This window comes from Anabas testudineus, chromosome 5 (genome assembly GCF_900324465.2).
Source record: "Anabas testudineus chromosome 5, fAnaTes1.2, whole genome shotgun sequence".
Taxonomy (NCBI): Eukaryota; Metazoa; Chordata; class Actinopteri; order Anabantiformes; family Anabantidae; genus Anabas; species Anabas testudineus.
In genome coordinates this window covers 9786880-9809575 of record NC_046614.1, presented here as the reverse complement: position 1 = coordinate 9809575, position 22696 = coordinate 9786880, and the positions used below count along the sequence as shown (strand labels likewise).

The window sequence follows — 22696 nt, the reverse complement described above, 5'->3', positions numbered from 1 at the left end:
ATTTTCCAAATTTCAAAATACCTTGTGTTTTCTGAGGGCATGCAGAGCATGTCTGATGGTCTCATATAGCTCTCTCTGCTCTGCTTCAGTCATGGCTAGACAGGAGGAGTCAGTTTTCAACCTCTCCTCTTTCATAGCTGCACAGAGGAAGGTGCTCCAGTCAAAAGGGGAGGATGGGGCTTGCTTAGCCTGAGGACTCTGCTGATCCTCAGGCCCTGAGAGAGAGTCCGGTTTTGAGCTAGGAGCTTGGGGCTTGGAGTATAGAAACCTGGAGAAAAGCAGAGAGCAAAACAAAAGCTTAATGTAAAAAAGATGTCCGCTATTTCATGGGCTACTGTAGGTGACATAAATGTGGTTATTTCAGTAATTCTCCAACTCACCTCTCCACCTCACCAAGGTAACCAGACAGTAACCTGACATTACTGCTGATTCCCACCTTTGCGGAGTCTGATTCAGTCTCCACGGCCTCCTGCTTCAGCCTACCAGTTGAAGCCTCCATGATGTGATCAGCTAGCATTGTAATGTCCATCTGCAACACATTTAGAGCAGGTGTCACATATTTACATAACATCGAATGCCCTTAAAATGGTATTAAATGCATTTATTTTGCAGCTAAGGACATTTACTCAATATATTGAATGTATGCTGTTGTTAACCAAAACAACAAAGTTTGATCATGTAATGCACTTTTTATCCACTATTCATGAGCTACTTGTCAGTTTCTTACAATGGCAAATTCAAAGACAAAGTTGGACTATCAGCTGAACATCATATAAGTTTTAAGCTTCCTATAAGAGTTTTTGTCTTTTATTAACTTATTGAACTTGTCATTGGAGATTCTCCATGTTCACACTGAGATTTAAAGTTTGGGGAGTTGTTTTAAAGATTTTTAATGTATTTTATCAAAATAAGCCACATGTGCAAGGAAGCTGTATAAAAACACATTTTCTTTCCAGACCTGCAGGTCCTCGGTCTCCTGATACGTCAGCAGCTCTGTTTCCTCTCCCCTGTCAGAAAGCACTCTTTGGCGCAGATGAACAGCCAGTCGCTCTTTTCCTAGGATCCTCCTGGCTAGGCTACGCTGCCCCAAAGTCTGTCTCAGACTCCACCTGGTGCCCCCTATAGACCCCCCTATCCTGGCCTGCAGGTGGGAGAATGGGGCACTGGGGAGCTGAGGCTGGTTAGGGCTGGAGCTGGTAGGAGGTGTGCTCTGACAGATGATGTTGGAGGAGTGAATTTGTAGAGTGGTGGGGAGAAGAGAATGTTGAGTGTTAGGACTTGTTGAGGAGTTGAGGAAGGATTTGAGGGTGTTGGTGCCAGGCGTTGAATTAGCTAGATGTTGCTGAGTGTCTGGGCTGGGTTTGAGTCTCTTGGCTGGGGGTGGACCTCCTTGTTGTCCCTGGGTTCCTTGTGTGGTTCTGCGTCCTGTTTGGCTCCAGTTCTGGTTCTGGATGTCTTGTTGGCTCTCTGTCCTAGCTCTCCTCAGTTCTGCGGAAACAAAGACGGTGGAAAAAAAGGCTAAGCCTATATAATAATGACAACTTTTAATTTGTCGCAATGGATTATTTTCATTTAAGACTGTCCACAGAGAGGTCTGTGGATTATTCTGAGTAACTGGAAACGGTACATTTTGAAAGGATTTAGGGAAAACACTTGTTAATGGGGATGAGTGATGTCATTCTTAATTCTGTCATGCAAATATATAGTTTGGCTTAGCATAAAAACCTGGAAACATGGGCAACCAGCTTGTCTGGTTCTGTCTAAAGGTAAAATACCCCCACACCTATCACTGGTTTCATTTGAAGCTCATTAAACACATTTTGTTTGTTTAATCTATACAAAACCTGAAGAATAAAAACACTAAAACTATTGTTTAGCAGAAGTTATGTACCAGATGATTTACTGGCTGGGGAAAATTGCCAAAATTGACAATATGTTGCAAATCAAGGAAGTTACTAAGCCTGGTCAAGAAATCGTCTCGAAAGTACCCCTCAAAAAATTTAAACAATTAAAACAATAAAATTAAGACAGTTGCTTTTTCACCTCAGTTTATACAAACTTTTGGACAACTCAGGCTAGTTGTTTTCAGTCTTTATGCTATGCTAAGCCAACCAAGTCTCAATGATGGCTTTATCAAACCCTCCACAAATATAACTGAAACCAGCCTCGCTACATATGTACCACTAGGGCAAAGTCTTTTTGTGTTTTGAATGAACTGACTTGTTGACAATAGTTTTGGTTTAAAGAATTTTTAACTCACCTGCGTTAGTGTTAGAGGTGGGAGTGGGGCTGTTGCTTATTCCACTCGTCTGTGACTCTCCTCTCCACCTGTCCAACCAACTGTCAGCAGGCTGGCCCTGAGCTTGAGGAGACTGTTGCAGCTGCTCTAAGAGCTCAGCCAATCGAGTGTGGCCCCTGGATCGAGCAATGTTGAGTGGCAAGCGCCCCAACGAATCAGGAATAGCTAGAGCTCTTGGGTCCCACTGATAAAGCACTAGTGCTGCCTCAGTATGGCCTAGAGCACATGCCCACATCTGGAGAGAACAACACAAATTCAAGTCACACACAGGCATGAAAAATTACAAGCACACTGAAAAGATATATGGTAAAATATTGGCCACTCACCAGTGGAGTGCAGGAGAAGTGGTCTACATTGAGAGGGTCCACTTCCAGCTCTAGGTCAATACTGTCAGCATGTTTTGTGCTGTAGAGCAAGACGGCAAAAATTAAATAATCTAGCCTAGTCTGTGGATTCACAAAGTGGTGATGTATGTGTGTTACTCACCGCCAGCGGATGAGTGTCTGAATGAGCCCTGCATAGCCCTGAGCTGCAGCCAGGTGCAGTAAGGTCATTCCTCTGGAGTTCTTACTGTGCACAAGCTGATTTGAAGAAGCCCAGCATGGCTGAGACATCATCTTCTCACACACCACCACCACACGACCCTCAAATGAACCCTGATCGGGAGAAATCTAGAAGAGTGGATGCGAAGAGGGAATAATAATTTAATAATAGTAGTAACAATGGCATACTAATCCCTTTGGGGAAATTGGTGTTCTTTTTTATTTTACAAAATGTATTTGTAAAATGTAAATATGTAAAGTTTGATTTAACCAAGAAAGTCTGCAGAACTTCGGACTCTTTAAGAGCTAAAGGGCAGTATAACAAAGTTTCAGATTATTATAATTAGGTCTTTTAATGACTTGTTTTACTTGTTTGCCTGCCTTGCTCACTTACTACACTTTCACATTATGTAGCTAGCTTCAATCAGCCCTTGCTTTCTTACTTGACACTGCTGATCAGTGGCTCCTCCTCCCTCCACTCCTCCACCCTTGGTTGCCATGGTTTCTGAGCTGGGGCTCTGATTGGTTATTTCAGCCATCCTCTGTTCCATCTGCTCCAGGCGCTCCAAGATGGACATTCTGAACTGAGTATCTACAGAAAGTAAAGTGGCATACATAGCACAGTACAACTGTAAGCATCAGCAAGTTGTTTGTCGCATTTAAGAAAATCAATATTATGTTTTAGTAAATCCTACTTAGTGAGGCTTAGAGAGGAGCTCTTCTCTGAGGGGCTCAGTGCTGTGGAATAAATCAGGGCTGAAATCCAATAAATCCCCTTACCAACAATGGGAACTTGGGAAGCAAGTAATGTTATGTGTGTGCATGTGTAAGTGTTACAACAAATTAAGTTTTGTATGTCTGTGGCACGGCTCTGTGTGAATGTGACCCTTTGTTTCATTGCTGCTGCAGTTTTGCTGCAGTGCACATTATGTCATCCCACCTGCTGCTCTCTCACTTCTATTTTTCTCTTCTATCTTTTCACTCCTATTTTTCTTTTTGCTGTCTGCAGCTCACAAGCTGAGCTCAAAGGTTGGAGCCATGACAGTGACACGGAAGCTCAGGCTCGACCCTTTACACTCTGCCATCCATATAGAGCAAAGAGTTTTCAAGTAATGCAGCTTATCTGAATAAAAAGTGTAACATGCCATAATTTTATTTGCCAAACAAATAAGAAGCTTCCATCTTTACTCAACACCAGACCAGGAACCCAAATACGGACGCATAAAGACACACAAACAAAAACAAAACAGTAACAGAAAAGGAGAGGATTGAGAAGACTTTGAGGACTGCAGGAGGTGGCGAAGACATTTTATGGTCAATTATATATATATAATTGTAAAATAGTGTCATATATATATATATATATATATATATATATATATATTCCATTAATACATTATACATTAAACTAACAAAGTAAGTAAGGTTAACAAATATTCTCCGAAATTAGACAATTAAGTAGGGATGAAATTATCATGTAATAATATTGTCATCATGAACAAATAATTTATTTTATATTTATTAAAAAATTATTGAACCAGTCTAATCTGCCTGCCCTACATGTCACTTCAGTTTGAGTGTGGCTACATTCAGGTAGTAAAGAAGGTGGAGGCCTGTAAGAGTCACTGGAACGCTGGAAATCTCTTAAAAAGTATTTTAGGAATTAATTAAAAAAATAACAAGTTTATCAATCATGTCAAAAAACTAGCTTATTATTATAATTTAAGAAATTATTTTATGAATTGCTATTGAATGTAAATACAGCTGTTTTTCAAACATTGCATGACGATTACATTTAGGTATATTAGATACCTGTGGATTTAGTGAGCAGCTTTAAACTCTTTTTCTTCTGTTTCTCCTGTAGTTTTTTCTCCACTGAGTACCACACCAACACAATCTGAAGTGACAAACTCTGATAATATATGACTGCAAAAACTGAACAGACCGAAAAACACAAAACAAAAAACATTAACCCCTTTAAATGTACATTTAGGTTCTTAGTACTGATATTTCTGTTCATGTGCTATTAAACATCTATCCAAACTTGAATGAAAGTTTAGTTTATAATTGAATTATTATCTAATATGTGTATAACAAAAGTTCAATTTCAAAGTTGAGGTGACATTGACATAAAGTTTCAAATTAAGTTTTATTTACACACACATCCACAGGTCTACATCTAGTCAATCTCTCAAACTCCTTTGATGCAAACAGATCATGTTTTTGTTATAGTTGATGAGACAAACACGGGACCATCTAAAACATATGAACACATATATTCAAGCTTTTTGTGATCAACATCATGTTCACATGTCTGTCATCTAGGCCTGTTGTTACTGGGCCTCTACAGAAGCCACATTAGCTTCTCATCATGTGTTGTTATGTGTTTAGTGGCGCTGTCCAGTCCTAGTGGTGCTGAAACTAAATATGTCAAACAAACAAACAAGAGAAAGACAGAAAGGCACTAGAAATGTCCGGTCTGCAAATGGAAATCTACCAGGATTTCGCGTACCTTCGGGTGCAAACATCTAGTATGCAAACAACATAGGGTCTTGTGCCTTTTCCACCGTCCCTTTGTCTCACATCGACACAGGCTGAGCACCATATGTACAAGAAACATTCTGGCTGCAACATGAAATAATAATAATAATAAAGACGTAGCTTAAGGCTTTAGATAGACAACAACACATTTATGTCCATCTACAGCACCATGATAAAAAATAACTTATCCCAGCTACAGACAACACAGATCGGACCGCGGATTTAAAAAAGCGCGTTTTAAACTTATAATCAGCTTAAAATCAAATAAGCTACGAACCCAAACTGCGAGTCTCTATCTGCTGCTCTCTTTGTTCCCGCTTCTGTTCAACCCCGTTAGTTTGAAGTGTGCGACTCACGCATTGCTACTCCGACAAAGCAAAACACAACTAAGTGCAGAGAGAGAGAGAGAGAGAGAGAGAGAGAGAGAGAGAGAGAGAGAGAGAGAGCAGTCTCCACGTTGTGTCTGGGCGAGCAGCGCTTCAAATCCGCCCGCCAGACCCGGAGCTGCAGGAGGCTCGGTCGTCATCCTCAACAATAGACTGCACCGCACACAAACTAAATTGGAGCAATGGCATGTGACAAAGTCGTGGGCTGACGCATATTTGCTCAAAGTATCTATCTATCTATCTATCTATCTATCTATCTATCTATCTATCTATCTATCTATCTATCTATCTATCTGTTGATGCACGTTTGAGGCCAAACAAAGGACCAGAGCGAAAATAAGCAGAGCGCGGATCATCGCTGAAAGTCAAGGCAGATTCTATATATAGCGCCTGTGAGGCCAGTGGTGTCCAACGTTTTGACTGTCAACTGGACCGACGACTGTGCCATGACGTCCTTGCCCTTCACTCCAGCCAGCCTGCTGTGACTGTGGAGCCGCATTGCCGCATTGCGCAACGCAGAGACGGGGGCGAACACAGAGTAACCCAGGACATGCCTCGCTGAGGAGACCCGTGCGTTTCCGAGCTGCAAATACATCAGGAGATATATTTGCACATCGAAAACAACCCCCACTGTTATGTGGGGGTTAGCTTCATTTAGAACCTATTCCTTAGAGCAGACTAGAATATCTCAAACATCTCACACTGTGTTTTGCGTGGATACAGTATTTTTGAACTCTCAATAGATCAGCATATTTAGCTCTAATAAAATAATAAACAATTGTGCCCAACAAACACCCACAATACAAAGGACCTCTTCACAATAACAAAGATTGTATCCTAAATGAGTCCCACATGACAAACCCTAAAGCCCATATGGATGCTTAAGAGCTGTGAAAATGCACGTGTAAAAGTGAAGTACATCCAAAAGTCACAGGACAGGTATCAAAACTGTCCTTTTTAAATGTATCTGCATGAACACAATGCAGAGAATAGAGACAAGCTGCTGGCAGGCTCAGAAGAACACAGCTTAGCCAGTGTACAGCAGCAAAATCACAATACAGGTCAGTGCTTGACTGGCTGTAGATAAAACATCTGACAATAGAACAGAGCAGCACAATGACAGCCACACACACACACACACACACACACATGTGCATACTGTATATAAACAGTTTTCTCATAAATTTGGTTGGCTAAAATGGTAGAGAACTGTCTAATGGCCATAAAAAAGTAAAAATACCATAAGAAAGAACAAGAACCCTGTATACTGTACCGTACTGATATCTGTATTTTGTCATGTGCATGGACTTACATATACACATTTTACACAAATTGACACAGTTATGTAAAATTTAAGCTTGCTATTGTTGTACCAACAGACAATGTGATGAGAAGATACAAACAAATGCTCTCACCATCCAGGGACAGCCAGTCATGCTGAGAAGATGGCAGGGCGGGAAGGTCACGTGCCTTATATTCAAACACCACAGAGGAAGAGATGACTTCACCGCCCATAGCTACCTGTAGCATTACCAATCCTGTGTCGTGAGCTTGAAAACAGACATTGCATTAAGCATTAGGAGGATTAAGTGTAGAGATAAATATGTTGTCAAAGAATAATTTCAGGACTGTAATTTATTTTTTAGATATAGTATATGTGGAATTAATTGGTACGTTTAACATCCTAACCTGATCACACTTAATACTACAGGAGGCAATATGCATGCAATAAATATCTGAATCACTTAGATGTGATCTGAGCATTGCATTGCCTTCCTCGCAATGTTCTTTTTGTACTGTTGTATCATAAAAGTGACAACATCCACTGATAAGGGTGTGCAGCTGACACTGTTGGGCTCTTTGTCTGCTTAAGAAATACTTTGCCAGAAACTTCTTTTTATAGGAATCAGCGGGGTGAACACTGGTGTAAGAATTAAATGTGAAAATAAAAGAAAGTGTTTTTCCGTGAGAGCATGATAAGAGGTGTGTGTTGTGTGAGAGTGTGTGCATACACTACCTGGGCAGTAGCAGCGCAGCACACCAGGCTGAATGAGGGCAGCGGGGACACTGATGTGGTCGAAGAGACAGCTGTACTCACTGCTCGACTCCAACCATGGACCTGTGATCAGAACCTTCACTCCACCCTGCACACAAACACAGGCGTCCGTTTTATACAACACAGTGCCACATACTTGTATCTGTAACATTCAACATAGATTAGATAACACTGAGATGACAGAATGAGAAACATCACTTACGTGTAAAGCAGGCACTGCTGTCTTTATTTAGCTTTGAATATGTGTGAGAGTATCTTTGCACAACACATCTCGCAAATGCGTATCTATCTAATATGCCAATTCCATCTGTCACAAAAACACACCTCAGAGAGACAGTAGCCTAAAAATGGAACCTTACGTTTTCAATGATATAAATATAAACTGACAGATATTATATCCTGCCTCATTTACACTGTAATTACTATTTTTGTTAATGACAAATCGATAGGCCTGAAAGACTTGGTCGCATTCCTAGAGTTTGTGCTGTATCTTACATCCAACTGGAACAAAGTTGTTAGAACCATGTGAACAACAACAAAAAAGGTTCATTAAAGCCAATTACCACATTTGGTAGAGTGCTATTTGTTGTTGTCCTTTTTTTAAAGTCTGAACATTGCAAAATCAGCCTTATTTTTGGAAGAATCTCAAAACTGTGGATTAATCAGTATGATGTAACAGTCGTGATCTTGGAAGAAAGTTGCTGAAAAATATTATCTCAATATGTGCACATGTTACAATACAGTTGAGGTCTTTTTGATAAAGTATTTGGCAAATCATTGTTTTCAAGGTTTTTCATAATTAAGTGACAGAACCGGTGTCTGAAATATTATAAGTGGTACATGGGTAAATTATTGATGCCACCCTGGGGAATTACTGCATTATAAAACTCCATCCAAATCCAATCAACCGAGTCTGAGATATTCTGGTTCATTAATGACCATGCAGCCAGGCTGGGGGTCTTAGTACAAATTGTTCTGTGCGTGAGTTCAGCGTTTAACATGAGTGCAAGCCACCGTCAATCATGTGGTAGAAGGACTGATTTTACTGCAGGGAACAATGATGAATAAATAATGAATGATAATCATGTTGGGTTTACTAACCTCTGGATAAGACCACTCTGGGGAGTAGTCTGTCACACTAAACAGCCTCCCAGTCTCCTGGAGCAGTCCCAAAGCTCCCTGCTCCACCTCTGAGCCCTGCAGGTGGCCTGCTGCTGTGCCCTGCTCCTCTCCTGGTGCCCCCTCTTGGGGCATCAGAACCCCAGTTACAGCTGCTCCCACCCCACTTCCTGAACCCTCAACTGAGATGAAATCATTGATGAGATCAGAGAACTGGCTTCCAAATGAAGCCTCAAAGCCTTCCAGACTGATGGCCGCTCCAGCTGTTGTAGCTGCCACCCCGCCACCTTGCTGAGGAAGAGGAGAGCTGTAGAGTGACCCCTCGATGCTTGCACCAGTGGCTATCGACTGAGGACTGGCCACAACAGAACTGCTAGCCCCTGACAAACTTACACCATTGCAGAGAATCTCATTTTCTGTGCCGGCTCCTCCTTCTCCACCACCTCCTCCACCCTCCTCTCCTCCTCCATTGCTGTCAGTGGGTTGCAGGTAGTGCTCTGTGTCCACACTCGCATAGGCCTCGTGAGGATCTCCAGGCTTGAGTAGCAACTCTCCTCCATTTTCAGAAGCCTTCTCTAAGCCCCCAACTTCTTGATGGCCCCTGTTGCCTGACTGGTCGACCGTAGTATCCTGTGGTGTAAGAGGAAAAGAACCCACTGCTGCCCCTTGCCCGTTTCTTCCACACATGGCCTGCTGGTCTGGGCTGGCTTGGTGGAGGTGTGTATGTGGATCTCCATTGGTGACTGGAGAGTCTGTTGGCACTGTGGGTAGGCCTAAGTAAGCCTGGGCATCGCCTGAGTCCTGGGTTGTCTCAGTACTATTGGTCTGGAGCTGGGAGGGCTGGCTTGTCTGGGAGGAGGCCTGGAGGAACAGGCTTGGGGAGGGGTGGTGTGCAGACTGGTTCAGACTAGGGACACAGGCTGATGACATGACAGCACTGAAGTCCATCTGCTCAAGAGTTGTGCTGGGACTGAGGCCTGTCCCTTCTCCCACATAACTACTCTGAGTAGCCAGAGGTTGCTCCAGCTGTGTTGTTTCTGTCTTGATGTTGTTGACAAGGACTGGGTTGTAGACAAAGCCATTAGAGGAACAGTGAAGTCCTCCATCATCACCATTACATCCCTCAGTCTTCCCTCCACCTCCTCCATAGGTCTGGCCCTGCTTGGGATTGTTGAGGAAGCAATCAGGGTCAAAGGTCATGGTGGTCTCAGGAAGGCTCACTCCTCCGCCGGAGTCTAGAGAGCTGGACAGAACCAACTCTCCCCCCTCTCCTAAGCCCACCCCACCAGGAAATGACGCAAACCTCTGGTTTTCAGGGGCAACTGCCAACAGGATGCCGGCAGCAGTGCTATTGTGGGTGGATGCCAGCAGGTGGGTGTGCCCAGCAGAGTAAACTGAATCCCCTGTCAACGTGGTGACCTCAGACATGAACACAGCTGTGCTCTGTGACAAGCCAGCCCCAATAGCAAGTGCAGGGCTGTCAGCCATGTCGCTGGTGATTGACAATGGAGAGCTCTGGGTGGTGTCAGGTACCTCGACCTGATTGGTTGAAGTCGAGGACGACACTTCCATGCTGCTCTGTGGGAGTAAGGAGGGTTTGGTTATCCTGCCATTCCTCCTCTCTCCTCCACTCACTCTGCTCCTGCCCCCTCCAGGACTGGGCTCTGTCTGGCCCTCTGATACATCGCTGTTCTGAACCTCTGTGCCATCTGCTTCCTCAACTCTCTGGCCTGCTGCTGCGCCAGTACCCACTGCAGCTCCTGCTGCTGCACCTGACTCCTGTTTGGATGAGATGATGCGCTGCTTGACGCTGGAACATTTCTGATGCAGACTGCTTCCAGCGCCTGACAGGAGAGACATCAAAAGAAAAGAAAAGAAATGGCATTTAAAATGCACACTTGTTATATTCTGCCCGTTCATTTGCTCAGGTCAGCCTGTCAAGTAGTGTAGTTTTCTCCCATACATATGAAAGTATGCAATGGCGCCCCCCAGTGTTCAGAATCTAGACTGAGTACACAGATGTATTAGTGTTCAAAAACTTAAAGTACATTTGTGCAAAATGGACAATTTGTTTCTGTAACAAGACAGTTGAATTTTCATGCAGGTATTTCCACTTTACAAATTAGATGTTTTGATTTACATTTTTGGCTTTAGTCAGAGTAAAATAACAAAACTACTGTTTAAATGTTAGACACCTAATGCAGATAAAACCAAATCAGTGATCAAGAGAGGAGCTAGGAAGAGAGAAAGCAAAAAGCTATTTTGTGCGAACAAATTAGGGCAGGCAGAGGGGCGACTGAAATACAATTCAGCAGGGAAAGTGAGATTTGAAGTAGTAGTCAAAAAGCCACTTAGTTCTGACCAGTTGTCCTCATTTGTCCTTTCTAATGAGATCAAAAGATGAAGCGAGATTCGATAAGTGTGTGTATGTGTGTTAGTGTGTGTACTGGAGTTATCTACTCCCTGATGCTCATTTATGAATAATACATGCTGGATATTTCGGGCACCTCTGTCTCCCTTCCCTCTATGTCTCCCTTTCGTGGGTGCAATATGTATTCACCTCTAGGTGGCAGCATGGTGTTAGTTGTCTGGACAATTAGAATCAAAAAATCTAAGAAGAATTGGGAAGAAAGATGCTGTATAAAGCTTGATGCTACAGTAGGTTTGGATTAACAGTCTCTCGGTAAGGTGGCTTTAAAGATAATGGTATATTTCAATATGCCTCCGCTTTGCAATGTTGTTTTATCATTTCTCTCTCATGATTATGGGAAAGACACAATGTCCTAAATCTCCATTCATCAAAATTGAAATGAATATAAGACCTCTGTTAACACCTGAAAACAGCTTTTTGCTTTTTGGCTTGTTCATTTATCATTACCTTCAAGCAACATATTAATGAGATGTTTGCACTAAACACTGCCAAGATTAAATATTCTCTATTTTGCAAGAGAACTGTCTATTATCTCTCCTGTACTGATATGAGCACCTGTTGTCTCATCTGATAAGTGATGGCTCAACAGCAGACTGAGTGCTGTGTGCTGCCAAGAACCAGATGTCGGTGTTTTGGATTTACTCTGCTGGTTTCCTACAGATTCATTTTGAGGCTTGACTACCACTGTGCCATGATGTACCATGACGTGGAGTAGTTATTGACCTGAGGTGATTCATATCCCCTGGTTTAGGAAAGCTGTGAGGGCTGAGACGTGAGAATTTAAGAGCAGAAGCAAAGTTAGGACTGAAGTGATGGTAAAGTTAGCTCACACATGGGTTTGAGTTGTCCAATGAGCTCCTCTTTGCTCCACTTGGCCCACTCCTTCCTGTCTGTGTTGATGGAGCAGAGTACAGGACCACATGGCTTGCCACTATCATCCACTGCCGGTACATTCAGGTAGTGCACCAACACAATGTCTGGGTTCTTTAGCGCAGAGACACAAACACACAGAGACATGCATGCACTTGGTGTTAAATTTTACATAGGATTTATTCATTAAATTCACTGTCATGTTCTTCCTAAATTTGGATAAGAGAGAGTAAAACGGTGATATCTATTTACAAAGGGAGCAGAGAGAGGGGAAATGGACAAGGAAAGCGGGAGAGAAAGTGGAGGTCAGAGAGGAGGTCAGATATAGCGAATCAGATAGGATTCTCTCACCTGCCCATAAAAGATTTAACAGCTTAAGCCCACTCATTACTCTATCTAACCCTGCAGATCCTGTGGATGTGTCTATGTGTGTGGGGGTGTACGTGTGTGTGATATATGGAGAACAAATGAGAGAAACAGAGGGAGAGTGCGGATCAGAGTACTTTTCACTATACTGTAGACCTATGGAATTTCTACCCCATGAATGATTCAACAGGTACATTCACGTGCATGTGTGTGTGAGTGTCTGTGTGCGTGTGTGAGGGAGAAGCTCCTCTTGATGAAAGATTCAGTAGACAGACTCAGGTGAGGGGGAGGACCTGCTGAGGTGGAACACTTTTCTCTCCAAAAGAGGGTGGCACAGTGGGCTGCTACTGCATCACACTGTGCAATGCAACAGCACTCACAGACTGATTTATGATCATATTCACTGATGTGTTTTGATATCTGCTCAAAGAGCAGAAAATGGCACATTACAGATAAAGCAAGTATTATTTCCCTTCAAAATTTCACACTGTGGGGATCTAACTAGTTGGGCATGCTGAAAAGGGAAATATATTGGGTTAGGGCATATTCAATTTACGACCAGTGGCTGGAATGTCCTTGTAAATTTCATGTGACAAATTATGCAGGCAAGGAACACATAAATATGTATGCATTTCTAGATTTTAAATGAACATTGCTGGGTATTGAATATTTTTTTGAAATGAACAGAGAAAAATGAAGAGAGAGGACAGTCTAAATGTATGCAGACATGTTTAAGATTTATCATGTATGACACACACACACACACACACACATACACACACACACACACACAGTCATGTTTTTCTATTTGTGAGGACACTCATTCACATAATGCACTTCCCAGCCCCTCACCAGCCCCCCATCTAACTAAACACCTAACCATTATCCTAAACCTAACCATAAATCTGCTTACAACCCCAAATGAAAATCGTCTTAACCCCCAGGGAATCCATTATGTCAGTGGATGTCCTCACAACTACTGGAAGACATTTGTGTGCTCGCACTACTCTGTGTTGTCTTTCACATGAGCAGCAGAACGAGTCCAACATCTCTATGAAAAAGACATGCACTGTGTGTTTGCATGAATTTGGTGTGTGCTGTTCGTAGCTCCAGAGTGTTTTCTTGGAGAGGACCACATTTAAAGTAGTGCCTCAGTCCTTGATGTTCACTATAAATATTGGGAGCCAGGGTTAGATAACACACTGTGCTCAGGAGTTACAATAAACTTCTGGAAAGGGGTTGCTTTTAATACTCCACACTGTATGTTAGTGCTGCACATAAAGGCCTAGCATACAGTAGGTATATTTTTGGCACCTATCTGTGTGTGTGTAGGATGCTCCACTCAAACAAACAACATCAAGGTTTAGTATGAGTCCAGCTTTATCATAACATTTTCAATATGGTCTGCCTCATTGATTTAAAAGAGGAGGATGCATATAAGTGAATAGCTTTATCATTTAGCTTAGTGTTCCGTTTTGTAAAACATATATGCATAAATAACAGTTCAACAGATGAAACGTGTGTATTAGTAATTAAAAATGGCTTGAGACACAGACAGATACTGACAAAGATACCAGAACTACTAAAACTCCAAAGGTTTCAATGCAGTTTAGGTCTTGCATCCTCAAATGTGTGAGAAAAGGCAAAGTGGGGAAAGGGTGGCCTTACCTGCAGCAGCCAATAGCATCTACGGTGGAAGGTGGGGATGATGGAGGAGTGGACGTAGCAGCCATACAGACACTAAAGAGAGGAGAGGAGAGGAGAGGAGAGGAGAGGAGCGGAGAGGATAAAATACAGAGGTAAACAAGAAAAAGGGACGAAGTAATACAAAAAGGGGAAAAGGGGAGAGGTGGAGGTGACAGTCAAGGAGAGAACAGGAGTGGAGAACTTAGGTTATACCCACTTAGGCTGTACTGATTGTGCTGTAAAGCTAAATTGTATAAATGCTGTGCGTTTTTTTCCTAATGTCTTTCTATAATACCATAACTCCGACAATGACAATTACAGCACAATAGAATATGAGATTTACTGCCTCAGCAGGACTAGAAATGACCCACTTGGAATTCACAAAAAGTCACAATGTTGTCAGCTTACAGACACTGCGAGATCAGACAAGAGAGACTGGTAACAGTGACGACAAAGAAGTGGAGGAGAAAGTGAGGAAAAATACACAGCGAAAGTGGAGTGTCAAGGTGAATCAGATGAAGAGGACGTTCACGTTCGCATACATGTTAAAATTGTGTAAGTACAGATATTGATTTACAGATGTGCTTCAAGAGAATAACATATTTTTTTAATCTTAAGTTAAAATATAACAAAGTATTTGTCTACACCTCTCTAGTTTTAACAAAGCACCAACCTACATAAATGCATTAGTATGAAGTACAAGTGCATGTGTGTTTGACAGATGAGAGATGAAATGACAATGGAAAAACCTTCTATAAAAGTTATCACTTCCACTTTTTCACATACACTTACACTGAGAATTACACACCCGCACAAACCACTATAGACATGCAGACATACTGGTTGTTTTTAAAGACAAAATTGCACACATAAACACAAATCCTCAGCAATCAGGCTGTATATAATCATCACTTAAAACTTGGCTTGTTTTCTTTCTCATACACACTTGTGCGCACTTGTATTTTCTCGCCATTTTGCCTCTTCTCAGAAGTAGCCCGCCCTCTATCTAAAGTGTGTTTTGCCAAAGGCAGAGTGCATTTCCATATATTTCCATTCGATATGAGGAGGCTCTCCATCCAGAGTTATGTTTTTCTCTCCTGCTTCCTGCCTCTTTCCATCCTCCCTCTCTCCCCCTGCTCATCTTGCTGCTCTGCTCACTCCCTCATTCCTGTCCCTTTCTCTACACGCTGCTTGCTTGGAGGGTCCTGGGAAGAGGTGACACAAACAATTACTGAGCAACTACCAGAGAGAGAAACACTTGCCTTTGTGCATGTATGTGTGTGTATGTGAGTATTCATGCACAAATGCAGAAAAATGCGTGTGAGATGAATGCCAATGTGAGTGTGGGGTCATAAATAATAGAGGTGCAGATGGCAACACTTGATCTCAATTATTCCCTTTACCACTGAATCTTCTTCCCTGTCTCCTGCTCACCTTTAATGCAAAAATATTGAACCCTCAGTAAACACCCAGGTGCCTCCTCGCTGTCTCTCCTTCGTGCTCCCTTCTACCTCATCCTTTCTGCTTCTGACACATGCATGCTCACTCCTCTCACCTCTCGCTATAGTATATTCCTGCTGAATAATCAATTTTTGAGCTGGCTGATGTGACTCAAACACACACACGCGCACACACACACTCACTCACTCATGCACAGACGCTGCCTTGAGACTGGATCGATACCCCTCTCTGTTCTGCTGAAGGAGGCATTGACATCATTCCTGGCCTCACGCCAAACACTCTCTTCGGGAAGAGAGAGAGGGAGAAAGCGAGAGAGGGAGACTTAGAGAGGAAGGGAGACAGGGACAGGAGGAGAGACGGAGGGAAAGACAGGGGGGCACCACTCGCTGTCAAGTGATACATTGGCCTGTAGCCTCAGCATGTGTGTTTATGTGTGCATTTGTGTTACACGTATGTGTCCCAAAGTGAAAGCAAGTAAGTTCAGGACCAGATTGGAAGTGAAACTCTACTCTGCACCAAACAAGATCATCGACTTGTTTTTCCACTGCAGCCTCTCACCTCTACTCCCTGGACTTTAAGCTTCATATGATCCTCTCGGGTGGTCTTCCCGTCTTTCCTTTTCTTCCAGCAGTAGCCATCTTTCCTGTACTTCACCTTCTTACGGTTATAGAGGATCATAGAGCCATTTTGAGGCCTGATGGAAGACAGTATACAGAGTTAGCACACACATTGTTGTAAAATGTATGAATGTTATTGTAATTTCTTTGAAACTGGCAGTAATTCAACTCCACTGCTGATTTATAAATCCAATGGAAAAAAGTAAAACCATAACATTCTTGGTTTACACAGTGAAGTCAGTGCTACTCTCCTACAATCAAGTCAGCTGGTCCCGTGCAGCCCTCCCTCCATACACAGACTCACAGTCCTTACGTGTTAATATTTTAGTAGGGTGATTTATCAGCGCAGCAGGAACATTGGCCCCTAAGCTCCCATTCTATATCCTGGTGGGACGAACATGCATGCACACACACAGACACACACCAGGTGCTTCCATGTCGAAAGACACAGATGTAACAGTGACATCAGATATGGCAGGACCTACTGCCATGTGTTCTTTTGGTTCAATGTCAAACTCACTGCTCAGCAATCAATCATTACACTTCTAAAACGTTACGGACAGGTGTGTGTGCGTGTTTCTGTGTGTGTGTGTGTGTGTGTGTGTGTGTAGGAGGAAAAGTGCCTCTCTGCCTTATCTCGTGACAACAGAAACAGAACAGGCACGTTAACAATCAATAAACTAACACATACTCACAACTGCTCTGTCACATGCATGCAGGCACACACATAGACACATTTACACACCTCCTCTCCATGCCATCCTGCTCTCGATCAGCCTCCAGTCTTTATCCCTCTTATCATACTATCTCTTCATTTTCTCTTTATTGCTCCTTCAGTCCCTCCATTCACCACTCCTTTCTACTTATTCTCATCTTCTCATCTCATCTGTTCCTCCTACTTCTAACTTCTGTTTCTGCTCTTTTTGTGTCTGTCTTCCCTCCTCTCCTCCTCCCTGCTAGAATTTGATGTAGACCCATCTATGTGGACCCAGATGATTGCAATTTACTCAGAACACTGTGTGTAGTAGAATTGAATTTACTTTGAGCTGATTTTCTTTGACACCTTAAATATGTTCTGTTTTGGGGGGAGCCTGTCAGTTTCTTAGTCGAGTGGAGACCCCCACCCTCCGATCAAAGCCAAGTTTAGTCTCTGTCTTGAGCAGTGTGAGTCATCTCAGAGCTGCTGATTCTAATTATGTTATGGAGAAGATGGATGAGATCAGATTTGTGTGTGTGTGTGTGTGTGTGTGTGTGGGTGGGAACTACGTGCGTGTTCATGTGTGTGCGTGTGGACGTGCGTGCATGTGGATAGTGCTGTGTGCCTCACAAACCCTCTGATTCAAGCAGACATAAATGCTATTGATTGTAACTGGGCTGTGATGTGTGGGATATAAAAAGCTTTTCCACTGTTCCACAGTGTAGCAGAGCGAAAACAGAGAAGGCAAGGAGAGGAGAGTGGGAAAAAAAGACGGCAAGATAAAGAGACAGAGTGGGCGCGAGAGTGAGTCCGGTAAGGGGAGGAGAGAGGGAGGAGTAGATGAGAAAAGTAAAAAGAGAGAGAGAGAGGAGGTTAAGAGTCATTACTTTGAACTGATGAGGTATTTCAGTGAGGGGAGAAATGAAGGTCATTGATTGTTATCTTAATCTAACTCCCCCCCGCAAGTCTGCAAATATACACATACATATGAATACAAACACATACACATTCGCACACAAATGACTCCGTGAGCTGAGCTCCTTTCCATCTGATGGGATTAGGTGTAATCTGTTCTAATCGTGCCTCGTGTCATGTGTAAATGGGATTATATCTAACTGCTGCTCAATAACACCAATATGACTGCTGCTGTTGCTGCTGGGAGGCTGAGGCTATACGGCAGCACAACTAATCAATGAGAAATCCATCCAAAACATAAACTGTGCTACTGGCCTCAGGCTGCTCCTGAGAAGAGTCCTTCAGCTCGCACAATGGGAGCGCAAAGGCATCACCTCGGGCTTTCAGTGGTGTCAGTAATAAGAAATGGGACCATGAGGTGACTGCTTCACTTACTTTACTTTTTCTTTCTTTCTTCTTTTCTGTTCTTTCTCCCTTCTTTCTGTCTCTTGCTTTTTCCGTTTTCTTTTTTTATCGTATGTACAGCTGTATTAACTAGAGTAAATGTCAATAAGGTGATTTATCAATAATTCATAGTGCCCTTTATCTTCAGGCTTCTATTTCATCTCTCCCGTCTTCCTACTTTCCTTCCCGGCTATAACCTCTCTCCATTCTAGGAAAAGCGTTACCTATGGTTCATTCAGACCGATGAATATTCAGTTCTGGCATGTGAATGCTTGTTCACACCCCGTCTTATATACACATACCCCCCCACCCCCCTCTATTCTATGTCTGAATTATACATCACTTATCCTAATACATTTACATTCATTAATACTCTATTTCCAGCTGACTAGGTGCTTTACAGTCCGGCCATGTTCTAGACCATATTCTTCATGTAGAGTAGGCCGTCAGCAGGACCCTTTGGAGACAGTCAACGTACATCACTAATGTTTTAATCAAACACAGACACTCAGTCATTGAGATTAAACCAATGTGAGTCACTGGCTGATTAAGTGATAGTGTGTTTGTACGTGTATGCGAGTGCAGAAACGATTGTCTGCACTCTTCTCACCTGGTTTTTGGCGATGTAGTCAGCCACTCGTCATGTTTCTCAAAAGTGATGAGATATGCAGCAATCTCCTACAGAGACAAAGACAAGATGGAAAGGTTATATTGGTGTGTGTGTGTGCACAAGAAAGCCTGTGTGTGTGTCACAGAAAGATAAAACATAACAGGTCCTTCCAGATGACCTGCCGATGTCCACAGAGAGTATGTTACTATCTGATTGCCACGGTGAGGTCTGGGTACCTGATTGGTCACAGAATAGCCAGTCAGGAGACAGATATAGAGGACAGACCCTCAGGGCCAACAACCAATCACGCTCACCGACACTGATGTCTCCCTCCACTGGGAAGAAAAAGCTATCTCCTATATACAGACACACATGCCATATAAACACACACACACACACACACACACTGGGGGTGCAGACCCATATACTGGCTGAGAGAGTGTGCTGATAGGAAAAGTTTTCTTGTACTTTGCAGTTTTACAGTTTCCCGTCAGATAAAGCGTGCTCCTAACTTGATTCTTAATTCCTCCGGCTCTCTTTTCATCTCCTCAGCTCTCCTCCCCACTCCACACTATTTCTATTCTTCTCGCACACTCACATGAATCCAATAAGGAAGAAGAAAGTTCAAATCATACAGGTGCATTCTACCGAGAGTAAGGGAAAGCCAAACGTCCACACGTTCGCACACAGACACACACAGATGGAGACACACAGAGACGCAGCCAAAAGAAACTATTGTTTATACCTGCTTTTAAGTCGCTCACGCAACATTGCCTTTTCCCTTTGCTTCGTGAACTTTCTCACCCCTGGATTCCTCCTTGAAACATTATTCTCTCTCCCCCTGTCTCTGACTCCCATATCACCCACTTGTTGTGAAAGACTATGAAATGTAAATTGTCCTCTTAAGACAATCAGTGTTTGAAATGTGGCACTAAGCAATAGTGAAGAAGACATCAACACTCCAGCACTCCTTCATCTGCCCCCTCAGATCAACAGTCTCCTCTCCAGACCTGCTCTCCCTCTCTATCTCTTTCACTGTGTGTGTACGTGCGTGTGTGGTTTTAGGTATTTGTCCCAGTTTGGCATGAGAGCACTCCAGCTCCACACCGATCAAACAAGATGGAGGGACAAAGAGGAAGAGGGGAAAAAAGGCAGGGAGAGACAAAAAGAGAGAGCAGCTTGAGGGTGCTGGCACTTAACTGGATTGTTATTTTAGTATCCTCCATTCGATCCTCACGTCCCAACCCCCCACTGCTTCATCCTGCGTTTATACGTGTCTTAGAGTGTGTGGTGTCTGTGGGGGAGGGACTGTCATCACACTGTTAATAATTATCACTATCAAGTTGGCCACTGTTAATGTCTGTCTGTCTGAGGCACATAAAAATGCTCAGAGCTGAGTTTAGGTTGGGCACATTTTTAGCCATAGCTAGGCATAACAACACACACACACACACACACACACACACACACACACACAAGAAGTGCCTCATTCATTTATGGATCTATTCATTAGCTGTGACAGGCAGCCACCTCTCCTCCTCCCAAACCACTCTGCAGCAAGTCAATATCCTATACGGCCTCCACAGCCCTGGCCAGGCACTCGGGCTCCCCTAGTGACTGTCAGCCAGTGGGAGGCGGGAGGAGAGAGGAGATGAGGGGCTGGGAGAGACAGAAGGATGGGAGGATTAAGAAGGAGGGAGAGAGACTTGCAATTAAAGGCCTGCCCCATAAGAGCCATTAAAAAGCCAGAAACAGAAGAGTCAGCTGAATCGGCAGCCTGACACACACTCTAAAACACACCCACACTCACACACACATACATACACACACTGAAGACACACACTGCTGCTCACTCCCTCAACCAGCACACACTCACACGCCCATGTGAAGAGTGACAGAAGTGAGATGGTGAAGGTCGATCCTCAGGAAGTCACAGTTATTGTCCCAGTGGAAACCGGTGATGGAGCGCTTTGAGCATGCCTGGCGACACAGTGACCCTTCAGGAATACTGTGAGTGTGTGTGTATGTGTGTGTTAACTGTGCCAGACACAGGGACAGGGACAAGTATCTTTCTCCAGGGATCTACTCTAGAAACCCAGACGTTCTGCATGTCTGTGTGAGTCTACATAATAATATATTACGATAAGCCCAGCTGAATGCACACACACACACACACACACACTTCCCTAACACATACCTATTCCTGTCTGTGCGAGAAAGAAAGTGAGGAAGAGATAGTGAGAGAGTTACTTAAGAAATATCTAACAAAGCAGAGAGTATGAGTGGGAAGTTAGATTGGAGCGAGTGAAGCAGTTGGGGAAATCAGCCTCCCACTCACGCATCACTGAGACCATCTCCCTCCAAGAAACTGGTGGCATGTACAGAACAGCAGACAGACAGACACACACACATGCACACACTCACAGGCCTCAAGGAGATTTCTACAGGAAGGAGGGGGGGTGGTCGCCTACACTGCAACAGACTTATCCAGGAGCTTTCCCCAGGGAGATTCCGTTATAGGGTCTGGCCACAGGCATGTGTGTGTGTGTGTGTTTGCGTGTGTGTGTGTGCACGTTTGAAGTCTAATGATGAGCATCACCCCGACAGAGATCTGGGGAAAACAGAGTTGTCTGTAAACTGGAACTGTCACATCCATTCGAAGTGCCTCAAATAAAGGGTGCTGCTGGTTCTGCTGGTATTTCGGAGGTAGAAAACTGAAGTGTCCTTTTCATATACAGAATCCATTTCTGTCTTTCTCCTTGAGAGTGATAAGTCTTGTATACACGTATGGCGGAAAGAACTGCATTAGCATTACCAGGGGATGTCTGCTGATGGTGTAATTTGTTCCTGAGCACCTCTACCAGTTCTCTTCTTCCCAGAACAACCCTGTCAGTGTCTGCTGTTGACAGACAGTCTTTCCAAAATTGCCTCTTGCTTTTATTATTTTATTTTTTGAAGACTGTAGGCTCCTTCTGTTGTTAGTATATTGATCTGAAGCACTATCCGTTCAATATACAATCAAACATCTAAGGCTCATTGTGTAAATTAAGTATACAATAAAAATTTCATGCTAAAAGTATATCATATAACTTCATTTTCATTTTTTTAATAAAAAGAATTGTATTAAAACAGAGAGAGAGGTTCCTGTCAACATGTCATTATGACAGTTGCTGATTTTAAGGGTGAGAGGGTCGATCTGTCTCTGTGTCATATTTAAAAAGCTCTGAACGACCTCTAAAAAAGCCAGTGTCATAAAGAAAAGCTGCCTTTATGAAGACTCCAAACTTAAAGATTGCGTTACAAAGAGGGAGCTGTGTATCGTGCTTTGAGCTGACTAAATGATGTGGCGTCTATTGTAAACCAGACCCATAATGTCTTGTGTGCACTATGTTCCCCTAACCTGGCTAATTAAAATGTGTAACTCTCAACAGAAGGAGAGTCAGACAATGAGTTACGACAAGGATGACTCTGTTCTGTTCTAGCCACACAATAAAATTTCATCAAGTCTATTGTAAACCAGAGTAATACTGCGAAGTTTGTATTATATTCCCAAACTGCCTCGATCCCCACTGTGTGTTACTTTCAACAGCCTTTATATTACCTTCACTGGCTAATACAACTGCTTAATGCTGTTTCCATAACAACTGTTGCAAAGC

At 43.1% G+C, this 22696-nt stretch overlaps 1 protein-coding gene across 2 annotated transcripts in view; it reads right to left on the bottom strand.

Moving 5' to 3' along the window:
* Positions 1-22696, bottom strand: part of LOC113153639 (calmodulin-binding transcription activator 1-like) — a 50420-nt gene that overhangs the window by 7880 nt on the left and 19844 nt on the right. For both annotated transcript variants that reach the window (XM_026347324.1, XM_026347325.1), the window contains exons 4-17: positions 19041-19108; positions 16316-16451; positions 14279-14350; positions 12205-12358; positions 8926-10787; positions 7786-7912; positions 7184-7318; positions 3285-3433; positions 2786-2970; positions 2626-2704; positions 2261-2534; positions 959-1488; positions 381-529; positions 22-268 (exon numbers count right to left, since the gene is read on the bottom strand). In XM_026347324.1, the coding sequence (XP_026203109.1) occupies positions 22-268; positions 381-529; positions 959-1488; positions 2261-2534; positions 2626-2704; positions 2786-2970; positions 3285-3433; positions 7184-7318; positions 7786-7912; positions 8926-10787; positions 12205-12358; positions 14279-14350; positions 16316-16451; positions 19041-19108 (4167 nt within the window). The remainder of the gene's footprint in view (positions 1-21; positions 269-380; positions 530-958; positions 1489-2260; positions 2535-2625; positions 2705-2785; positions 2971-3284; positions 3434-7183; positions 7319-7785; positions 7913-8925; positions 10788-12204; positions 12359-14278; positions 14351-16315; positions 16452-19040; positions 19109-22696) is intronic.